Raw genomic sequence first — 21,929 nt, forward strand, 5'->3', positions numbered from 1 at the left:
ATAACATTCTTTTTTTCAATTTTACGATCATGACAATCAATAGTAACAATATCAGTTTTAACATTTACGTTTAACAGTACTTAGAAAAGTCTTTTTTGTATACACAGTAATACAAACAGGTAAACAAATGACAATTGAGTCAAACTTATAATCTGCAATTATCACTGAGAAGGTTCTTGAATGTTAAAAGCTTAATAAACAACATTGCTGCAATGATTAATTGAACAGACATGTACTAGTCGGTGCTTGGTGAATTGGAGTCGCGGATGAACTTGGTGCTAAATTTATGTTTCTTTCTTTTTGATCATTCCGCCTTACGTATTTTATTACTAATCATGTAATTTTGCATGTAACACTTCTTCTGACTGGCTAAGAGAATTTTGTGTATCGGCTCATAGACTTAATATTATTATATGGCTGTAACGTCCTCAACCTTTTTTCATCTACCAAAGACTCATCAGTGACGCTGGATTCAAAAAAAAAAGTTAAAAAAGGCCAAATAAAGTACGAAGTTGAAAAGCATTGAGGACCAAAATTCCTAAAAGTTTTGCCGAATACAGCTAAGGTAATCTATGTCTGAGGTAGAAAAGCCTTAGTATTTAAAAGATTCAAAATTTTGTAAACAGGTTATTTATTAATATAAAGATATCAATGATAGTTCATGTCAGCACAAAAAAGTGCTGACTACTGGGCTGGCGATGCCCTCCGGGAAATAAATCTCCACTAGCAGAGGCATCGACCCAGTGGTTGTAAATAAACTCATCATAGATACCAGAACTAAATTTTGTATATACGTCAGACGAAAACACGTTCCTTCCAAAATTGATACCTCGTTCACACGAATTCAAATGTTCAACACATATCATTTTTTAAATAGGCTTTGTATATTGGTGAAACCACGAAATTAAATATCCACGAACATGCAAGTTCTCAGCAATCCACGAAAATTGACACACACGAAAATAAATGAGTCCATAGTAATTCGAATTACGTGTGAAAGCGACAATATGAAGAGTTATAAGTAATAGCATTGATTATAGAGTGTGAACTCGATTATTTCCTGCATTTTGATGTGATTTGAAAGTTAGATATCCACTGGACTAGAAAAAAAAAGCAGCAATGTAGGATTTATGCTTTGGCAAATAAACCGCTAACCTGCCATTTAAATACAAACGAAAATGTATTCTTATACTCAATATAGAAGTTATAGCAAACGTTTATTACCTTGTGAAAAAGTACTGCTATATTTATATTTTGTGCAAAAACAACAACTATACGTTTCATATGAGTACAGGGAGGGAGGTTTGGAGGGGGTATGGTTTTTTCCTTAAAAAAATAATCCGATCCCCAATTAAAAAAAAATACTGTGGTCCAGCAGAGGACAACACAAAGTATTTTGAATCCAGAATTCCTCGTTATTTTATACAAGTAGTGTAAATTTGAAAATAATAATTTGATTGATAGTTTCGAAAAAATAATAAACAATTCTGACTAAAACCTTAACTCCTCAACCGCATTGAAGTTGAATGGTTGCTACCTAACCAAAATAATAAAAAAAATATCAAAATTCAGCTTCAATGTTAATAACGTAGATTTTTGTTTTTTCGTTTATAATATAATGAAAGTGAAGAGTTAAAAAGTGAAGCAAAAAATCTTACTGACATTTGCCTACGAGTAAAATATGCGAAAAATAATACAGTATAATGGTGCAACTAAATATGCTATTTTAGTTTATGCATGAAATGTTTACAGCGACCAGATTAGACTTTGCTTTCAAGTAAAAAATGCTAAAAATAACAAAGTATAATAGTGCAACGAAACGTACTATTTTTAGTTTGTGTATGAAATGTTTACAGGGACCAGAATAGACAAGTAACTGTTATTTCTACACTTGAATAAATTCGTTTACCTGTCCATAAATATTTCATATTCTTTTACAAGTAAATACGAACGTGTCCTTGAATATCTGAATTTTAATTCACATGGACAATCTACCATTAACTGACCAATTCGTCTCAGTAACACGATACTACAAACGACACCGGTGTTATATTCTAAAATTTTTGAAGCGTGCAATAAATAAGAGAAATCAATTCAACATCAAAACTGATGAGTTTAAAATGACATTTAGAAAGGTAACAAAACGGTGAAAATAGGAGTTTATTGTACATTATACTTGTAAACATGGTGGAAACACTGCATACAGAGGACTATGTTACTATCGCTATATACTTTGTGGTGGTCTTAGCTGTAGGACTGTGGGTGAGTAGGAATAACAAGAGCATGGTATACTTTAATTCTGCATCAGGCTCATAGATGTAACTTACATGTTGATAATATATATCTTTCAATCATTGCCTTATATAAAATTCGTCTGAGGCCGTGCAATGATACATTATATTGACTCTTACATTCAAGCGAATATATATAGGAAGATGTGGTGTGAGTGCCAATGAGACAACTCTCCATCCAAATAACAATTTTAAAAAAAGTACACCATTATAGGTCAATGTACGGTCTTCAACACGGAGCTTTGGCTCACACCGAACAACAAGCTATAAAAGGTCCCCAAATTACTAGTGTAAACCATTCAAACGGAAAAACCAACGGTTTAATCTTTAAAAAAAAGAGAAGCGAGAAACACGTATAAATTACATAAACAAACTACTGTACATCAGATTCCTGACTTAGGACAGGTGTCTGTTTTATTGGCAAATAAAGGCAAATATAATCGTTTACCTCTCATTAATGTTATAAAAGCAAATTTGCAAATATTCCTACACTCGAAGCGCGTTATTTTGTTGTGCTTATCAAAACGCTCAAGCTGAAACATTTGAAAGCCGGGATGTATTATTTAATACCTAATTACCGTCGGGAGGTATATGAATATACTACTAGCTATAGTCATGTAATCTGATATATATTTTCGACAAGCATTGACTTTACTCAGTTTCTACTTATTTCATCTATGCAGCAATGTTGTTCGTCTAGCTTTGAAGTACCAACTTTTATGTATCTAAGATTATAAGTTTATATCGATGAAACTTTTTTACCTGTTTGTGTAAATACGTACAAAATAATAAATGCATATTGTTACCTTTATGTAATGATCGTAAATGTTGAATTTACCTTTGAGTAAACAAACACAAATATAACGTTATATATCTGTGTAATATTGAAACGTTTACAAATTAAAACATATTTTCCGTTTTCTACATGCATTTTTCTTTAAATCAACGCCTTAATTTAGATAACGTAATACAATTTAAATTTATAATAGATTTACAAAATTGTAGGTATAAAATACTTAACAATTGTATTCAGAGATAACGTCATTGTGAGTTTTAGTTTTTCCTTGGCAATGGGGAATTCATACCAGGGGTTCAATGTTAACGATTTGTACAAGTATTTCTACATGTTATTTTGAAAAAGTACAAAAACTATAAGCTCGGACTAATATATCTTTATATTTTAGTCTACCTTTCGACCAAACAGAGGAAATGCAACCGGATATTTTTTGGCAGGAAAAACGATGCACTGGATACCCGTAAGTCTTAAATATGTATTGTGGTAAATCGACCTAGCTTTAAAGAGGGTATGTTGAATAAGTGTAATTCATTAACCCAGGTCAATTTAAATGTATGCATTTTAAGATTGTGTACATATAAACTCGAACAATAGAATAGCAAATATGTAGAACAAGTTTTCTTTAAACTGAAACAAAAGTCGACAAAACACAATTTAACCTCTTTCGTTATTGTTTCACTAGACTGGCTGACATGACACACATAGTTTGATACCTTTTGGTGTTGTACGTTTCGAGCAAAACCTATGGATAACTGCGGTCGTCTTGTGTGTCGTTGTCCGCATTGTTCGCTTCACTATTTATTTGCAAATCTGCATCAATTTCAAACGGATTGATAGGCTTCAACGAATAGAGGTGTTCTCATTTTGAAATTTATGCTTGAAATATTTTCCACTAAACGTTAAAATCAACATAAACGTATTAATTCTCTGCAAACAACATAACAAAATAAATTTGTCAGTCACATTTAACAATCCGTTTAATATCCAAATTGTTGCGTTAATTGCTTGCCTGTTTACAATTTCATGTACGGGGCTGTTTTAAGTTTAAAAGTAAACAACTACAGTACTATATTTGGCTCTTATATTGTAGGTCGGTGCATCAATCTATGCCAGTAATATAGGAGCTCCAATGTTTATTGGTTTAGCTGGAACAGCTGCTGCATCAGGATTGGCTGTTACTATATATGAATGGCATGTTAGTTTACAATATATTGTCATATTTAAGAATGTTTATTGACTTTAAATTTCGTATGCGTTATATTTGTTACTTACATTTGGTGTTGATATAATCTGTTTTGACAAAAATATGAAATTAAAGGCCAGCTGATGGCATTAGTTGTATCTTATTTGGTTTTAAATTATGGTGTCTTCATGATTTTCAACTCATCGTTTTTTTCTTTTAAATCATGTGACCCCAGACGTTTTGGCTTAGTAAATTATGATTTTCATTGCAAGTGTTTTTTCTGAATGCCTTAGGATAGATAGTTGTGTCTTTTTGTATATTATGTCATCTCTAAAGCGTTGCTTAGCAAATCATGATTTTCTTTGCAGCCTGTGTTTTTTGGCATTGCCTAAGAATGGATATGTCTGTCTGTTTTATATATCATGCATCCCAAAAGTTTTCTTAGTACATTATGATTTTCATTGCAGGCTGTGTTTTTTCTGATTGCCTTAGGATGGATATTTGTGCCTGTTTATATATCATGTGGGGTAAGATATTGATTAATAAACAACAATTGAAAAAGCTGGGAAACAAGTATGTATCGTTTGACATAATCATTATTAGAATATCCTATTAATTATATATGTACGTCTTCTGATACAAGTAGTTTATTAGTTCAATTTGTGATTATATACATAAATATTGTATCGTGTTATGCAATCTTTACATTGAACAGTTTATTATACAGCATACTAATTTTAATTAGTTGACATGACATCTACAAGTATACAAGTCCTTATGTGAAAAACAACTTCATGCATTTGTTTCGTATTCATTAAAATAAAGAAAAAGTTTAATCGTATTTGTAAGAACAAATATTATAATACATATCAAAAAGAAAAAACAAAAATTACGAAGAACAAACAAAAAAAAAGGCAAAAAAAATCAGAAGTTAAACACTACATTGATTATGTGATAAAACGTAAGTCAAAGAGTGAAAAGTTCACGGACATCGGACCCCAAATTTAGTACATTCGATATGAAATCTTTCTATCATACGACTCAGTAGAGACGAAAAATATTCTAATATGGACGAATTGACAAAAATATACATAATAAACACTGTTTAAAGTAACTTTCTAAATAGTGTTTGAAACTTTTAAAAAATCATTTATCTAATAATTTGTTTGTTTGGTTTTTGTTTTGTTTTTTTTTGTTTTTATTAATTTGTTTTTATTATTATTTTACAAAAAATATGTTCCAGTATCTAAATTTTTGTTTTGTACCGTACTTTGTAATGCTTTTCATTGAAAACATAGCATTGAGGTATATTTTCCGAAATTTGCCGAGTATCACCGGAATGCCATGCAATAACGTTACGGAAAGGCATGTGATAACAATCTAAGCATGTTATAAACTTTTCATATCAGCCGCTAAGCACCAATTCGAAAAAATATGAAATTTACGTACATTTAATGCTACTATCGTAGAGTAAACATCAAATGTTATTAATTCTTAGTATATGATAAATTAATATATTGTAAAGACACCCTGCTATTGTTTTTCGTTAGTTGTGTTGTTTTGTTGCTGTCTAATTGGCGTATACCCACATCCTTTAAATCCGCATATATTTAACTGTTAACTCTTATTTTAGGCTTTTACTATGCCGGAGTATCTCAGAAAGAGGTTTGGCGGGAAAAGAATCCGAATGTACTCCTCATTCTTTGCACTCATTGGATATGTGCTATTTAATATAACGGTAATGCAATGTACTAGTACTTATTACATGTTCATAATAGGTTTTATGGAATTTGAGATTAAATAACTTGTTTAAGTTATAATAATTCTTTTTAAATGCATTTTTCTTTAAAGTATGTGTGCTAGCAAGCACCGATAATGAACATATATTCTTAAAAGTTGGTTGATATGCATTTGTGCTTTACATCCGTTGTCAAATATTTAGAAATTAAATGAGATTATATAATGATATAAAACAAAAATATCTTGCTCAATACTAAGATCATCACGCTAAGTCAGTCATTTAACATGCTATGTAAAAGTAATAGCTTTCCTGGTGAAACACGGTGTTCTGATTTTAAGTGCTCATATCTCTTTTGTTTCTTCCAAAATGCTACATGGTCATGTAAGGATTATGCATATTATTCTAGTTCATAGTTTTTCATTTTTTTTGACTGATAATCTGAAACCCGGAATTCTTGTAATTAAGGGGAAACCCTTACTAGCTAGTAATAATTTGGACAATATTGAAATACATTTGAATACGTCCCAAACTATTTACCCTGATTTTTAAACAAGATTGAATATATGCATAGGCCTTGTTGTATAACATTCAACTTGATAACGTCTTTGTGTATTGTCAGAAATTTATCTACAGTTTTTCAGTCTGGTTTTGAATAGTTTCTACTTAATACATGTAGTACTGTTCCAATATTTTTCAATAAACATATGTTGCACAAATTAAAGAACCAAGTCATTAAGTACAGCTATTTGTAAGATCCAGGCAGGGGGTGATTCATGTCATGTCTCAGAACTGCTTTATTCTTTTATATAATAGGCAGCTAAGATTGAAATAAAGTTTGCAAGCTTTTTTTTTAAATTTTGTTGAACGGTTGCTATGGAACATGCAGCCATTTTTTTGAGGAATTTCTGATGAAATCAGACATGAAAATTGGAAAATGTCTACTTTTTGGTTGCAGCAATTTTATGATAATGACAATTTCAAGAAGAAAAAAATTTCAACATATTATTAGGCATTATTTGAAGTCTATATTTTGATGTTGAAGTTGTGAAATTTTTTTTGGATATAGGGCTAAAATGGTATTTAAAAAGGTGCAAAAATCCGTATTTTGACATTTTCTGAAAATAGCTTAAATATCATATATTAAATTAAGAAAAAATGACATTGAGCAGTCAAGTTCATTATAAACTATGACTGCATCTTAAAGTTGATACATTGAATAATAAAAAAACAGGAAAAAAACATCTGGGTTTTTTTGAAATTTTTTGTTACCATGGCAACAAAAATTGGTAAAATTCATAAAAATGTCAAAACACAATACTGGTTCATTATCAAAATGTTTACTATTTTTATTATATTAATGTAATTTAACAGACAATAAAACTTATGATTTGTTTGAAAATGATAAAAAAAATTTATATAAGCTTTAATTTAAGTGGCTGAAAGACAATAGCAACCAAAAAAAGCCCTAGCAACCGGTCTGAAATTGCTGAATTAATTCAGAATCAGCATCAAATACATGGTTTTCTAGGTATTAGATACATATAAATAATGGAGTTTGAATGTTATACTCAACAGTTAAATAGTTAATTTACAATTGATCTGCTTTTGGTTACCATGGGAACAAAAAAGTTCAGATTTGATACAAACTATTTTGTACTTTATGATATCTGTTTTGCAGCCCTGTAAATGGACTTCTTTCAACAAGCAATCATATTTCTCTATATTTTCAACTCATATCTCTTGATTTCATGAAAGGGTCATTTGGTTATTGTAATAACTAAGTATGGCATAGACATTTTAGATGGAGAGACAGTTAATAATGTAGGACTTCTGAATTTGGTGCATGGTTTCCTTAAAAAATTGTATTCCTGGATTTTTCTTAATATCTCAAAATTCAAATTTTATTTTGGTCTAGAATCGTAAAGGTAAATGGTACGTCTAAACACTGCTAAGGACTCATTAGTGCACTAAAGACCTATATAATGCCACTAAAGACTAGAAGGAGTGCTGCTATATATTTTATTTTTACATATTATGGTAAAGATAGATATTTAATGCAAAAAAATCGAATTTTATAGAAAAAAATAATCATAAATAAATAAGATATTCAACATTATTTAGACGGTTCATTCCTCCTATTCCCGCTTTTTTATAAATCTGGTAAGAAAATTTAAAATTTCATGTGGGAATAGGAGGAAAACATATGCAAACAAAGCATTATCCTTAATCAACTTTTAATTGGCCAATGTTTTTTGGGATAGGAAATAGGTCATTTTGTATATGTTTGAATTTTGTATTTTAAATTCAAATAAAAATGAAAGAAATGGAAGAAAATTGAGAATGGAGATTATGAATAAGTGAAAGAGATAGAAACGTGACCATATAGCATAAACAATCGAAATAAAGAAATGTAGCAAATTATCTTATATTTTTTTATAACACAAATTCAAAAGTCAAGTCACACAAGCATTATAATATGAAACAAACAATACTAATATTGTAGCACACACATCAGAAGTTCACCGTATATAAGTCTATTAAAGTTTTTTAATCTATCGCTGGCTTATTGTTCGCTAGCTTGAGTAGTTCTATTCAACGTGAATAAGGTGGGTGGCTGCATCGCCAAACTCTACTGTTGTTACTTCTTGGTGGAGTATTAATGCTGCATAGTGAATAATGGTTGAGGCCTAGATTCCTCATGTTTCAGTAGTTTTATTTGTTTAAAATGTTTGGTCGCGGGTGCTGGAATGTTTCGTCGACTTGCTTTGCCATCCCTTTAGATGATGTGTAGTCTCAGTAAACCCAGTTTGTAAATGAACAGTGTATCAAACTTCGTTTAGGTGAATTTTAAATTAAACTTGATTGTTATAAAAACAATTTATAAATAATCAAAACATTTATTGAAGAAATCGTGATTTTTAAAAAGTGTGAATAGGAGGAAGACACCATTAAGACATGTGCCTGTTTTTCTTTGATATGCGGAAAAAAATCAATGAACTGATTGACAGATGCCAAATAACATAACAACAGTTACTGATTAAAAAATTATGATCTTTTATTTTAAGTAATTTGTTTTTCAACTAGTTTGATATCTGTTTACAAAGCCTTCATATGGTACTATGTGGTATGTGCTTTACTTACTGTTGAAGGTCGTAGGGTGACACATGGTTATTTATTTCTGTTTCAATTCGTTTCTTGTGAAGATTTGTCTCATATCATAAGTTTCACCCATGTCCGTCAGTACTTTAGTCGTCAGGAAGTTTGTTTCTATTTTCTTATTTTAGTTTGCCTCAACCAAAAGTTATGAAACATTATATACACAATGCTTATTACCACAAAACAGAGATCAAGTTTGAATTAAGTTGATGTCAATTTAACTGTTCCCGAGTTATGCCCGTTTTGCGTGACTTTTCTTTGTATGATACTTTAAAAATTGTTAAAACCGAGAACCAGATCAGTTTCATAGACGGATCCTGGGGGGCCCGCCCCCCCCCCCCTTTCGTGTGAAAAATTTGGTTGATTATATAGGGAATCACTGAAGTGTGACTGGAGCAGCCCCCCTTTATGTCAGTGTCAGCCCTTACAAAAAGTTCTGGATCTGCCACTGAGTTTAGAACTGTATATATAGTTTACCTTAAATGACCTGGTTAAGTGAAGAAAGGAGTAGGTTCAGTAAGACCCCTTTTTGGCCCAAAAATATAGCAGTTTTAGGAAATTGTGAAAATTTAATCCTTAAGCTATATTTTGGAAAGCAAAATGCCTTTTCTAAATAAATATGAGCTGTTTTTTAAAAATACAATGCACAAATATCGCGAGCTAGCATCATAACGTTATGCTAAATTACTGAAATCTTCAAAATTTTCGCATTTTGGTTAATCTATAGACGGTTTCCGTCTAAAATAAAAGTGGCCGTATTCGTGTTCATTCATAATATTGAAATGTAAGTTGTATTTGATGATAATACATAACATATATAAAGGTTGAGGATGAATACGTTTCTTGGCATATTTGATAGATTTTTCATATTTAAGCTTGAATCAGAGCGTTTTTAATGAATAAATCAGTTAAAATCTTTCGATTAAACTAATCGAATCAATTGAAATAGACTCTTGAGTGTTTAAAAAGTGTCCAAAAACTTTCGTTTGATGAACCTGAAATTTGAGGCCAAAATCGGCCCTTACCGCACCTACTTCTTTTGAAAAGGGACCATTTGACCTTTAAGGAAAACGTTTCTGGAGCCCTTTTTTTTCTGTCATACATGCCATATAATATTTTTCGACTTTCATGTATTTATTTTTGATCATTTCTGTTAATATAAAAAAGAAGATGTGGTATAATTGCCAAATTGAAACAACTCTTCACATACAAGAGACCAAAATGAAACAATAACTATAGGTTATCATACAGCCTTCAATATTGAACAAAGCCCATGTCGCATAGTCAGCTATGAAAGGTCCCGAAATGACAATGTAAATCACTTCAAACAAGAAAACATATTTATTTACAAAAAGTGAACGAAAAACAAATATGTAACACATAAGCAGACGACAACCACTAAATTATATGCTCCTGACTTAGGACAGGCACATTCATAGAGAATGTGGCAGGGTTAATTTTAACCCCGCCACATTCTCTATGTATGTGCCTGGCCCAATTTAGCTTAAATATTTTAGCCTGTGCAATTTAACTTAAATATGTTAGCAGGATCCCAACTATATATTAATTAATCCTCAAGAAAATCTTTATATAGATAAATTAGTAATGATTTAGAATTTGACATATTGTGTAGACACCTATAACTACTAGTACTGTTGAAATCTAAATGTTGCCTAAATAACCAAAAACAGTAAAATTTCATTAAAATTACCAATTTAGGGTCAGCAACCCAACAACGGGTTGTCCGATTCATTTCAGATAGATCTTAACCTGATAAACAATTTTACCCCAGTCAGATTTGATGTAAATGCTTTGGTTTTTGAGTTATAAGCCAAAAATTGCATTCTACCCCTATGTTCTATTTTTAGCCACGGCGGCCATCTTGGTTGGTTGGCCGGATCACCGGACAAATTATTCAATTTAGATACCCCAATAATGATTGTGGCCAAGTTTGGTTTAATTTGACCCAATAGTTTCAGAGGAGAAGATTTTTGTAAAAGTTAACAACGACGGACGACCAAGCCGGAGGCAAAGTGATGGGAAAAGCTCACTTGGCCCTTTGGGCCAGGTGAGCTCAAAAGGTGGAATATTCCAGTTTTCAGACAATGCTTTGAGCAGTTACAAACTTTGGTGACGGTTTTTTATCTATTAACTTAACCCCCCTTTAGTTTTTTTTTTATGAATTTGTGATATGACATTGAGAAGTTATTAAAATTTAATTATTCTTTGCAAAATCGACAAGCGTAACATGACGCATCTGTTTTTATTTTTATTTTATGAAATTGCACCCCTTTCAAAGTCTAGGATCAGTTAAGAGTACATTTGAACTTTGCAGTATATCTGAGGTAGTTAATGTACACCTTAGCTGTGCATGATCCTGATCTAGTTTAGAGCTTATATATGCTCCAATGCAGGTCTTTTATAATGGTTTGGAAACAATTGAGAACATTGAATTCCCAATACTGCAGAATTCAACAAATAATAACAAATAATAACTCCAAGGAGAAAATACGTTAACATGGTGATATAATTTAAGAAAGCCCCACGCAATGTTTTGTTTATTTTGGTCAGGTAGTATTCAAACTTTGTTACTACAATGCTATCTATGATTTACATATTTTCAATTTTCGGAAAAAACACACGAGGAAATTTGATAATTTAACAAAACTTTATGATTCAGGAAAAAATGAATGTGTTTTAGTATTTTTTAACAAAATCTAAAATTCTGGGTTGAACTGCAATACCAACTAAGCTCTGAAGCTAAAACCAAGTTATATCGATGTTATACACGTATATGAAATTTCTGAAAATGAAATTGATTCTATTCATAATCAGGCTCTCTGACCAAACGTCATCTTTTCAAGAATCTACATGTATGATTTTTTTTTGATTTTTTAAATAAATCTACCCCCCCTTTTTTTCCTAACTTTTTGTTCTTATCCCAATGTTTCATTATATATGACATTTGTTAAACCTTCTGAAAAGAACAGACAAGACCGTGAGTGAAGCAAAGCATGCAGTCATATTCCAATTTGAATATTAACACCGTCTATATTTGTAATATATGTATTTTTACCTAAATTTCTAAATTTGATACATTTTAAAATAGATGTTGCTATGGTTAATATGTATTTCCATGGTAACTATTGAAGTCAGCAACTATTAACGATGGTAATTAAGAGTAAGGTCATGCTTAAATGTAATTTTGTTATCAGTTATGAAACAATTTAGTACATTTAAGCTCTAAAACTGCAATATTCTGCAAATAATAACTCCGTTTCTAAGGAAAAAATCGGTTGCTATGGTGATAAAACTAAAGAAAGTCCCAAGCTTTTTTCTATTTTATTTGGTAAAGTAGTATCCAAACTTCGTAACTAAAGTGCTAACTATGCTATACACAGTTGCTCTTTTCTGAAAAACACCATAGAAAATTTGATAATATCGCAAAAATCTCAAATTCAGAAAAGTTGAAAATATGCAGTTTTTGGCAAAATTTTTCAAAAAATCTACAAATTTGGTTTACATGCAATCTTAACTAAAATGATGCTAAAACCTAGTTGTATCAATGTTACATATGAAAATTAATGAAAAATGCTTGATTCTTTTCCTAATCAGGCTCCGAATTGTAGTGATTTAGCTGATTTTAGAAAGATTTTACTATGCTTCACAACCAAAAAATAGAGTGTCCGTTACCATGGCAACCACTCATATTTTCCCACTCATATTTATTTTTTGAGCAGTATTCAGTTACTGCTTCCTCTAGGCCATTTATAGAAAAAATCTGAAACCCTCATAAATCACATGTATATGGTACCCTGCCTGGTTCTTACAAAGAGCTGTACTTAAGTAACAAGTTAATACCAAAAATACCGAATTTTAAAAGAAAGTCCTTAAACAAAAGGTAAAAACATAAACCTCAAACAAATCAATATATATAACACAAAATCTGGTAAAAGAATAAAATATTTATCGTCATAATGTAGCCCAACAATCACATATTTTTTTAATTTTATTTTAGATTGAGATTTATTCCGGTGCAATATTTCTCAAACATATACTTGATTGGAATATGTATTTGAGTGTTGTGGTCATCCTAGCCGTAACTGCTGTTTATACTGTAGTAGGTAAGAAATATACAATTGAAAACTAATATATAGTGCAGTCAAAGCTTAAAGTAGAATAAAATCATACAAGAACATGAGTATCTACAAATGTATGACAATGAAAAAGTTTAATTATGCTCGAATTAAAACAAAGTTAAAAAATCAATTGTAGAACCGATACAAACAATTTCAAATGATCTTACGAGGGTGTTCAAATCTAACACTTCATTGATGAATTTATTTTAAAGTTTGTTATGATTGTGTATAAATTTGTATACTTTTTGAATAACTTTACTTTAACAATTATGATGTGAAAGCCCCCAAAGAATTCTACAAGTACAACCAATTTTAAACCCAAATGGTAGTATGAAAGAATTAAGTCAAAGTTGTATTTGTCTTTTATTTGTCTTTTATTTGTATTTGTTTAACCTGTGTCTTATAATTATATGATCTGTAAGGAGGTAATTGTATGCCTTTTTTGTTTGTAGGAGGACTTGCATCTGTCATCTATACAGACACATTACAGTCAGTTATATTGGTTGTGAGTGCAACAATTCTCTTTATTTTAAGTGAGTAATTTATAATATTTCAAAACTATGTAATTTTTTTAACTGTGAAAAAGACTTAAGAAAACTAACTTTGCATTGTCTACTTACCACAAAAAAATAATTGGTAAAAAAGTATTTGACAGTAAACTGCAATTTCGGAGAAAAAATAGAGACATACTATTTTGTGTGGTGTTGCATTAAATGCTTTATCATAGTGTAAGTACTAATACAAATGTTCTTACATTTGTTTAAACTAAAAATCTGTTTTAAAATTTGCTCCAATACAAGAACAAATTGTTGTTATGCAAAACTCATATTTCTTTCTATTTAGGTATGATAGAGGTAGGGGGTTGGAATGCTATGACAGAAAAGTATATGAACAGTGCTGCTAACTACACATTACTTAATCAATCATTTTACTCTTGTGGTATGCCAAGGGAAGACGCTTTACACATCTTTAGAAGCCCAAAGACTGGTGATATACCGTGGACAGGTGCTCTAACAGGATTATCGTTCCTGGGATTGTATGTTTGGTGCCAGGACCAGGTATTTCTTGTCTGAAAGACAACAGTTGATATGAACATTAACTAGGTTCAATCTGAAATAATCAGGATTAAAGAAAGAAATATCGATTTATTTAATTTAAAATTGAACCAACCAATTGTATTTCAAGAAAAATTTACCTGTTACAGTAGATCTGAAGAGAATATGTATCAGAAATCTATTACTTTCATTCTTTTTTCCTTTGTTTATAATGTATTCTTATAATATTAGATTAATAGCAAAGAATGTACAAATATTTTGTAAATAGTTGAATCGATAAGTAGAAATCCTATATAACTTTAAATACTTAAAGTTTGCTCAAAGAGATAGTGTGTAAGGCTTCACTGTATGTTACAGCTGATTGTACAAAGGACATTGTCGGCAAAAAATATGGTTCATGCTAAAGCTGGGTCATTGTTTGGTGCTGTACTGAAGATTACAGGACTTCTTTTGTTTGTTGTTCCTGGAATGATAAGCAGAATATTATATCCAGGTAGAAACTTTATATAAAATGTTATACAACTACTATCCCCCTGATTCTTACTCCCGATGAACACCAATCTTAGAATTATATAACTGATTACTTTTACTTTGAATATACATGCTTGTTGTTTTGATTTCCAAAAATTGTATACCTTGAAACCTAATTCACATGTGTTTTATTCGAATACTGAATAAATGCTGAATGCATTTTAGTACCATCTTCAATACACATTTCATTTCAGAAGTGATTACGAAAATGTCAGAGATTTTTGAAAAAGTGCAAGAATTATCTATTGCAGCCTTATATTATTTCCTACATTTGATTTTGCTATACGCTGCCAATTTAATACGATCAAATATATGTTCAAATGTAGATGCGAATATTGTTCTCCAGCACTCTTGTTAACAATGTAGTGTTTTCAATTTAAACGAATTATTTGCATGTACTTCACAGAAGAAATAGCATGTGCAGATCCACAAAAATGTGAAGAGTTCTGTAGTAATGAGGCAGGATGTAGTAACTTTGCTTATCCATTACTGGTACTGCGACTTTTACCAAGAGGTAAGTGACGCAGATGAATTCCATGCTGTTAAGATTTTAAAATTATGATTTCATTTTTCTATTTTATGGTGTCAAGCTTTTATCTAGTGCTGGATGTAGAAAGATTCTAGCAACACGGAAATCATTTTATATTTGCGAGATCCCCGTACATACATGCAAATAGTTATCAAAGATACCAGGATTATAATTTAGTACGCCAGACGCGCGTTTCGTCTACATAAGACTCATCAGTGACGCTCATATAAAAATAATTATAAAGCCAATATGTCTTTAAGCCCTTCGAACACACTACTACAATACAATGTATATGCTTTGTAAAAAAACATGTCTCGGTATAAGTAGTAATCAGGTTTGAAACAACGATAACGGATATTTAGATTTTAAGAATATTTTTTTTTACTCTATCAGCATCATTGTATTGATTTGCTTGATGTTATTTGTAGGTTTGAAAGGACTCATGTTGGCCGCTCTATTAGCGGCTCTGATGAGCTCACTAACATCTATTTTAAACAGTGCAAGTGCAATAATGACGATGGATATATGGCGCCAGTTCCGGAAACAGGCTTCTCAGGCAGAACTCATGATTGTAGGCAGGGTAACAGTTTTGATACTAGTTGGTATCAGTATAATCTGGTTACCTATCTTAGAAGCTGTAGAGGGAGGAATGTTCTGGTTTTATATGCAGGCTATCCGGTCCTATTTGATTCCACCTATGTGCGTTTTATTTCTTCTTGCTTTTTTCTGGAAAAGATTAACTGAACAGGCAAGTATGATGTCTTTTATGTTTTCAAATGGAAAGTAAACAAGAAATCGAGTGTAATAAACCAAATTTCGGCATAGATTTAAAAAGAATATAAAAAAGAGTAAATGCAAATGTATTTGCGTCCGTCAATTAACATTACACAAACGCAACTCTATGATGTAAAAAGTCAAATAAAAAAAAAAATATCGAACTCCAAAAAATATTTAAATCAGAATTCCCTTATAAAATGACATAATCACGTCAAATGAATGAAAAACAACTGTCATATTCTTTACTTGGCACAGGCATTACATATACACTTATACACTGTATATACAAATAGTTGATTAAAGCTGGTTTTAGGATAGCTAAACTGTTACCTTGTACGACATTCGAATAAAATATCATCATACATGTATTGAAAACAATGTGTGAACAAAATAAACTGACAAAATAGGTAAAAAAATTGGTGGCTACAGCGGTCAACAGTGTGCTATAATTTCATGATCAGTTTAAAAACAAATATGTCAACAAAAACATTGTCACATCATCATGTAAATTCTTAACCTTCTGTTTATTTTATCCAGGGAGCGTTTTGGGGTTTGATGTTAAGTTTAGTAGTTGGCATCGTGAGAATGGCGTTAGACTTCACCTATGTAGCGCCAGTGTGTGGTAGTGGGGAACCAGATAATAGACCAGCTATAGTCAAGGATATAGATTTTCTTCACTTTGCCGCCATCTTGGCCATATTTAGTTTTATTGCTATGTTTGTTATCAGCATGTTCACACAACCAAGACCGGAAAGAAAAGTAGGTTTATTAAGTGTCATATTTTGCTTTGACATAATGTACACAAACGAGGAAAAGAAATAACATTTAATTAATGAATATCAAAAGATAATCTGATAGCCTTAAGATGTTAAAACTTTTTGTACTTTTTGTCAGTAATCATCCAATCTCATCGTTTCGTTTAATATGAATAAATAACAAAATTTCGTTTAAAGCTAATCTGTCAGTTTAGTTTTTATATTTTGCCCCAGCAAATGCATAAGCATTTTTAAAACTGATGAATAACAAAGTAAGAAAGTAGCAAGTAGCAATCAAAAACCAATAGTCAAACACTGATTACGCTTATGTTGAGTCCATACCATAACACTTAAAAATCTACAGAATAAGCAATACAAAAAACAATCTGAACAGACAAACCGTCGATAAAACACTGAAAGTGAGGCACACAAAAATTCTTCGGAATGCGAAGCAGTTCATACTCCAGGCCAAAAATGACACTTTTTTGTAGCTCATGTTAATGTTGTATACAGATTCAAATGTAATATGTACTGTGCTTTGTTGCAGTTAAGACGTGTTACATTTTGGACTAAAAATGACAAAGAAGAACCAGAACTATCGTCAGAGGACGACGAAGAAGATGAGAGAGAAAAAGAAAGGAAGAATAGAGAAAACGACGACGGTACCGAGGGTAAATTGATATTTCAAAAGGCTTATTAATAAAAGATATTTAGCAAATGTATTTCAGAAAAAAATAACACTTTAACTTACATGTGTATCTCTGTAGGACATAAACAAATAAAAAGGTTAAGCTTTTAATATTACTTTTGAATGCACACCACTAATTAAACTGATATTATGAGTTAGTCATTGTGTGCCATAAAGGTAAAGTAAAAAAAAACTACATACACACACAATTAACGAACTAACAATGATGACTATGCGATATTGGCTTTCCTCATTGGAGAAGGGCGTACAGTGACCTATAGTTGTTAATGTCTGTGTCATTTTGGTCTCTTATGGACAGTTGTCTCATTGTCAATCATACCACATCTTCTTTTTTTATAATAACTGCCGAAATAAATTTTAATACTAAGTATCATAACGTCAGCCTTCTTTCAAATTGGCTTAACAGGTTCCTGCATTGCAGTAACTAATTATAAAAAAAGAAGATGTGGTATGATTGCCAATTATTCCGATTGTATTTCACTATCCAAATCCTTCATTTAACAGTTTGTTGTTTCATAAGATTTCGAATGTTAAAGCATCTGTCAATCATGATATCAAAATACAAAATCAATCCTACCTTAAGTACTCTACTAACTACAAAACATTGCCAGTTGCATCGTCAATAGTTGTCTAGCTTTCAAGGTTTTTATTTTTGACGATCTAGATCATTGTGACACCCCTGTATTATGCACAATACATCATGTGAACCGTTAGAAATATTTTGGCTATATGTGTAGTATGGGAGCTGTCTAATCGAAAAAAAGTCTTCCTCTGATAATCATTATCACAGTTTTCTGTAAAAAGTAATTTACAATAGACGTATTTACACTTGTATGCAAATTTGTCCGCCACTACGAAAAATCACACAGGTTCCTGTAAACTTTGACATCATAATTTAAATTATTTAGCGTCACAATGTAAAAGTGATTGTTGCTTGACGTCAAAAGGTGATTCGGAGTAGATCCTATGTCATTCGTAAGCAAGATTCAGTTAAATACCAAAAGTGTAAATACGTTTATTAGATTGAATTATTTATACAAAATTTATTTGCATTCAATACATAGTATTACATATTTATTCAAACCTATATCAATATATCATTTTGTTCACACAGATGATAGCATTGGATCACGACTAAGAAAAAGCTGCAAGGACTGGGTTTGTGGAACAGTTGAAGATTCTAAAAAATACTTGACACAAGAAGAACAGCAACAATTGCGCACAAAAATGACGTCACTAGAGGAGAAGCCTCTTTATCGAAAGTTATTAAACATTGCTGCAATAATAGTGGCGATATTTACTACATTTTTAATTGGCTTTTTCTATTAGTTTTTTAGTTTTTCAAAGTTGTGTATAGTTAGTGCACAAAACATGTATGTGAAGTTAGCAGCCGGTTCGTTATTCGATATTCGATATTCAATATCCAACCGGCTGCTAGCAGTCAGTTGGATATTCAAAAATTTGAGGAAATTCTTGAAAAAAAAGAAATACTTGATAACATTAAAAACATGATTTTCATAGTTATAATGACTGATAAGATACGTAGGAAATCGTAAAATGACCTCTCCAAGCTGTTGTAAGTTCACGTTGTCCTCGAATATAAACCCTTTTCTATGTTGCATATTTGTCTTTATATAATATAGATTGTTGTCAATAAAACAACTTCAAAGATTTACTTTTATACATGATATTTCTTTAAACAAAAAGAAAAACCACTAACTCTAGAAAACATTATGAATTATAAATAGAAATATTTATGGAATGCCCAAAAAAGAAATATATAGACAAGTGAAAACCTATCTGAAACCGCTTAAATGAGTGTGAGACCCCCCTGGTCATTCAATGTTCATAAAATTTAATTAAGATATAGACTCTGTATATAAAGGTTGTATTAGAAGGATTTCCCAGAATATTGTTATATTCGATATCTATGGAGGGCTTATATTGTCACTTTTCAGCTAAAAATTATCAAAATTTTAGGACAAAGGGCACAGGGCAATGGTGATAGCCCCCTGATCGTTCAATGTGCCTAATATTAAGCAGACATCTAGTCAATAGGTAGATACAAACGTGACTAAAAGGAATTTGGGTACACTTCCTGTCTTTCATGTTTACGGAGCGCCCAAAGTGCCAGTTGGATATTCAAAATATACAGTGAAAACATACCTGAGACCGCTTAAATGAGTGTGAGACCCCCCTGGTCATTCAATGTTCATAAAATTTAATGAAAGTATAGACTCTGTATATATCAAGGTTGTATTAGAAGGATTTCCCAGAATATTGTTATATTCGATATCTATGGAGGGCTTATATTGTCACTTTTCAGCTAAAAATTATCAAAATTCTAGGACGAAGGGCACAGGGCAATGGCGATAAATCCCTGATCTCCCAATCTGCCTAATATTAAGCAGACATTTAGTCAACAGGTAGATACAAACGTGACTAAAAGGAATTTGGGTACACTTCCTGTCTTTCATGTTTACGGAGCGCCCAAAGTGCCAGTTGGATATTCAAAATATACAGTGAAAACCTACCTGAGACCGCTTAAATGAGTGTGAGAACCCCCTGGTCATTCAATGTCCATAAAATTTAATTAAACTATAGACTCTGTATATATAAAGGTTGTATTAGAAGGATTTCCCAGAATATTGTTATATTCGATATCTATGCAGGGCTCATATTGTCACTTTTCAGTTAAAAATTATCAAAATTTTAGGACAAAGGGCACAGGGCAATGGTGATAGCCCCCTGATAGTTCAATCTGCCTAATATTAAGCAGACATCTAGTCAATAGGTAGATACAAACGTGACTAAAAGGAATTTGGGTACACTTCCTGTCTTTCATGTTTACGGAGCGCCCAAAGTGCCAGTTGGATATTCAAAATATACAGTGAAAACCTACCTGAGACCGCTTAAATGAGTGTGAGACCCCCCCTGGTCATTCAATGTTCATAAAATTTAATTAAATTATAGACTCTGTATATATAAAGGTTGTATTAGAAGGATTTCCCAGAATATTGTTATATTGGATATCTATGGAGGGCTTATATTGTCACTTTTCAGCTAAAAATTATCAAAATTTTAGGACAAAGTGCACAGGGCAATGGTGATAGCCCCCTGATCGTTCAATCTGCCTAATATTAAGCAAACATCTAGTCAACAGGTAGATACAAACGTGACTAAAAGGAATTCGGGTACACTTCCTGTCTTTTATGTTTACGGAGCGCCCAAAGTGCCAGTTGGATATTCAAAATATACAGTGAAAACCTACCTGAGACCGCTTAAATGCGGATGAGACCCCCTGGTCTTTCAATGTCCATAAAATTGAATAAAATCATAGACTCTGTATGTATAAAGATTGTATTAGAAGGATTTCCCAGAATTTTGTCATATTCGATATCTATGGAGGGCTTATATTGTCACTTTTCAGCTAAACATTATCAAAATTCTAGGACGAAGGGCACAGGGCAATGGCGATAAATCCCTGATCTCCCAATCTGCCTAATATTAAGCAGACATCTAGTCAATAGGTAGATACAAACGTGACTAAAAGGAATGTGGGTACACTTTCTGTCTTTCATATTTACGGAGCGCCCAAAGTGCCAGTTGGATATTCAAAATATACAGTGAAAACCTACCTGAGACCGCTTAAATGAGTGTGAGACCCCCCTGGTCATTCAATGTTCATAAAATTTAATTAAATTATAGACTCTGTATATATCAAGGTTGTATTAGAAGGATTTACCAGAATATTGTAATATTCGATATCTATGGAGGGCTTATATTGTCACTTTTCAGTGAAAAATTATCAATTTTTTAGGACAAAGGGCACAGGGCAATGGTGATAGCCCCCTGATCGTTCAATGTGCCTAATATTAAGCAGACATCTAGTCAATAGGTGGATACAAACGTGACTAAAAGGAATTTGGGTACACCTCCTGTCTTTCATGTTTACGGAGCGCCCAAAGTGCCAGTTGGATATTCAAAATATACAGTGAAAACCTACCTGAGACCGCTTAAATGAGTGTGAGACCCCCCTGGTCATTCAATGTTCATAAAATTTAACAAAATTATAGACTTTGTATATATCAAGTTTGTATTAAAAGGATTTCCCAGAATATTGTTATATTCGATATCTATGGAAGGCTTATATTGTCACTTTTCAGTTAAAAATTATCAAAATTTTAGGACAAAGGGCACAGGGCAATGGTGATAGCCCCCTGATCTTTCAATCTGCCAAATATTAAGCAGACATCTAGTCAATAGG

General features: G+C 31.7%; 1 protein-coding gene across 1 annotated transcript; it reads left to right on the plus strand.

The window, feature by feature from the left end:
• The first annotated feature begins 1,927 nt into the window (after positions 1-1,927).
• Positions 1,928-19,018, plus strand: LOC134701695 (sodium/glucose cotransporter 4-like). Its single transcript, XM_063562828.1, has 14 exons — positions 1,928-2,262; positions 3,476-3,547; positions 4,178-4,282; positions 4,738-4,797; positions 5,904-6,008; positions 13,186-13,291; positions 13,759-13,839; positions 14,150-14,364; positions 14,719-14,854; positions 15,299-15,406; positions 15,850-16,169; positions 16,736-16,957; positions 17,501-17,624; positions 18,777-19,018. The coding sequence occupies exons 1-14, from the start codon at positions 2,185-2,187 to the stop codon at positions 18,989-18,991; spliced, it is 1,947 nt and encodes a 648-aa protein (XP_063418898.1). The 5' UTR covers positions 1,928-2,184; the 3' UTR covers positions 18,992-19,018.
• The last annotated feature ends 2,911 nt before the right edge of the window (positions 19,019-21,929 follow it).

This window comes from Mytilus trossulus, unplaced genomic scaffold (genome assembly GCF_036588685.1).
Source record: "Mytilus trossulus isolate FHL-02 unplaced genomic scaffold, PNRI_Mtr1.1.1.hap1 h1tg000253l__unscaffolded, whole genome shotgun sequence".
NCBI classification, from domain to species: domain Eukaryota; kingdom Metazoa; phylum Mollusca; class Bivalvia; order Mytilida; family Mytilidae; genus Mytilus; species Mytilus trossulus.

What these genes read in the sequence shown, in the direction of transcription:
- LOC134701695 (XM_063562828.1), top strand. Translation starts at nt 2,185, where the DNA reads ATGGTGGAAACACTGCATACAGAGGACTATGTTACTATCGCTATATAC. An exon ending in ATGTGCTATTTAATATAACG is followed by an intron (nt 6,009 to 13,185) that starts GTAATGCAATGT and finishes ATTTTATTTTAG; the next exon opens with ATTGAGATTTATTCCGGTGC. An exon ending in ACTGCGACTTTTACCAAGAG is followed by an intron (nt 15,407 to 15,849) that starts GTAAGTGACGCA and finishes TGTTATTTGTAG; the next exon opens with GTTTGAAAGGACTCATGTTG.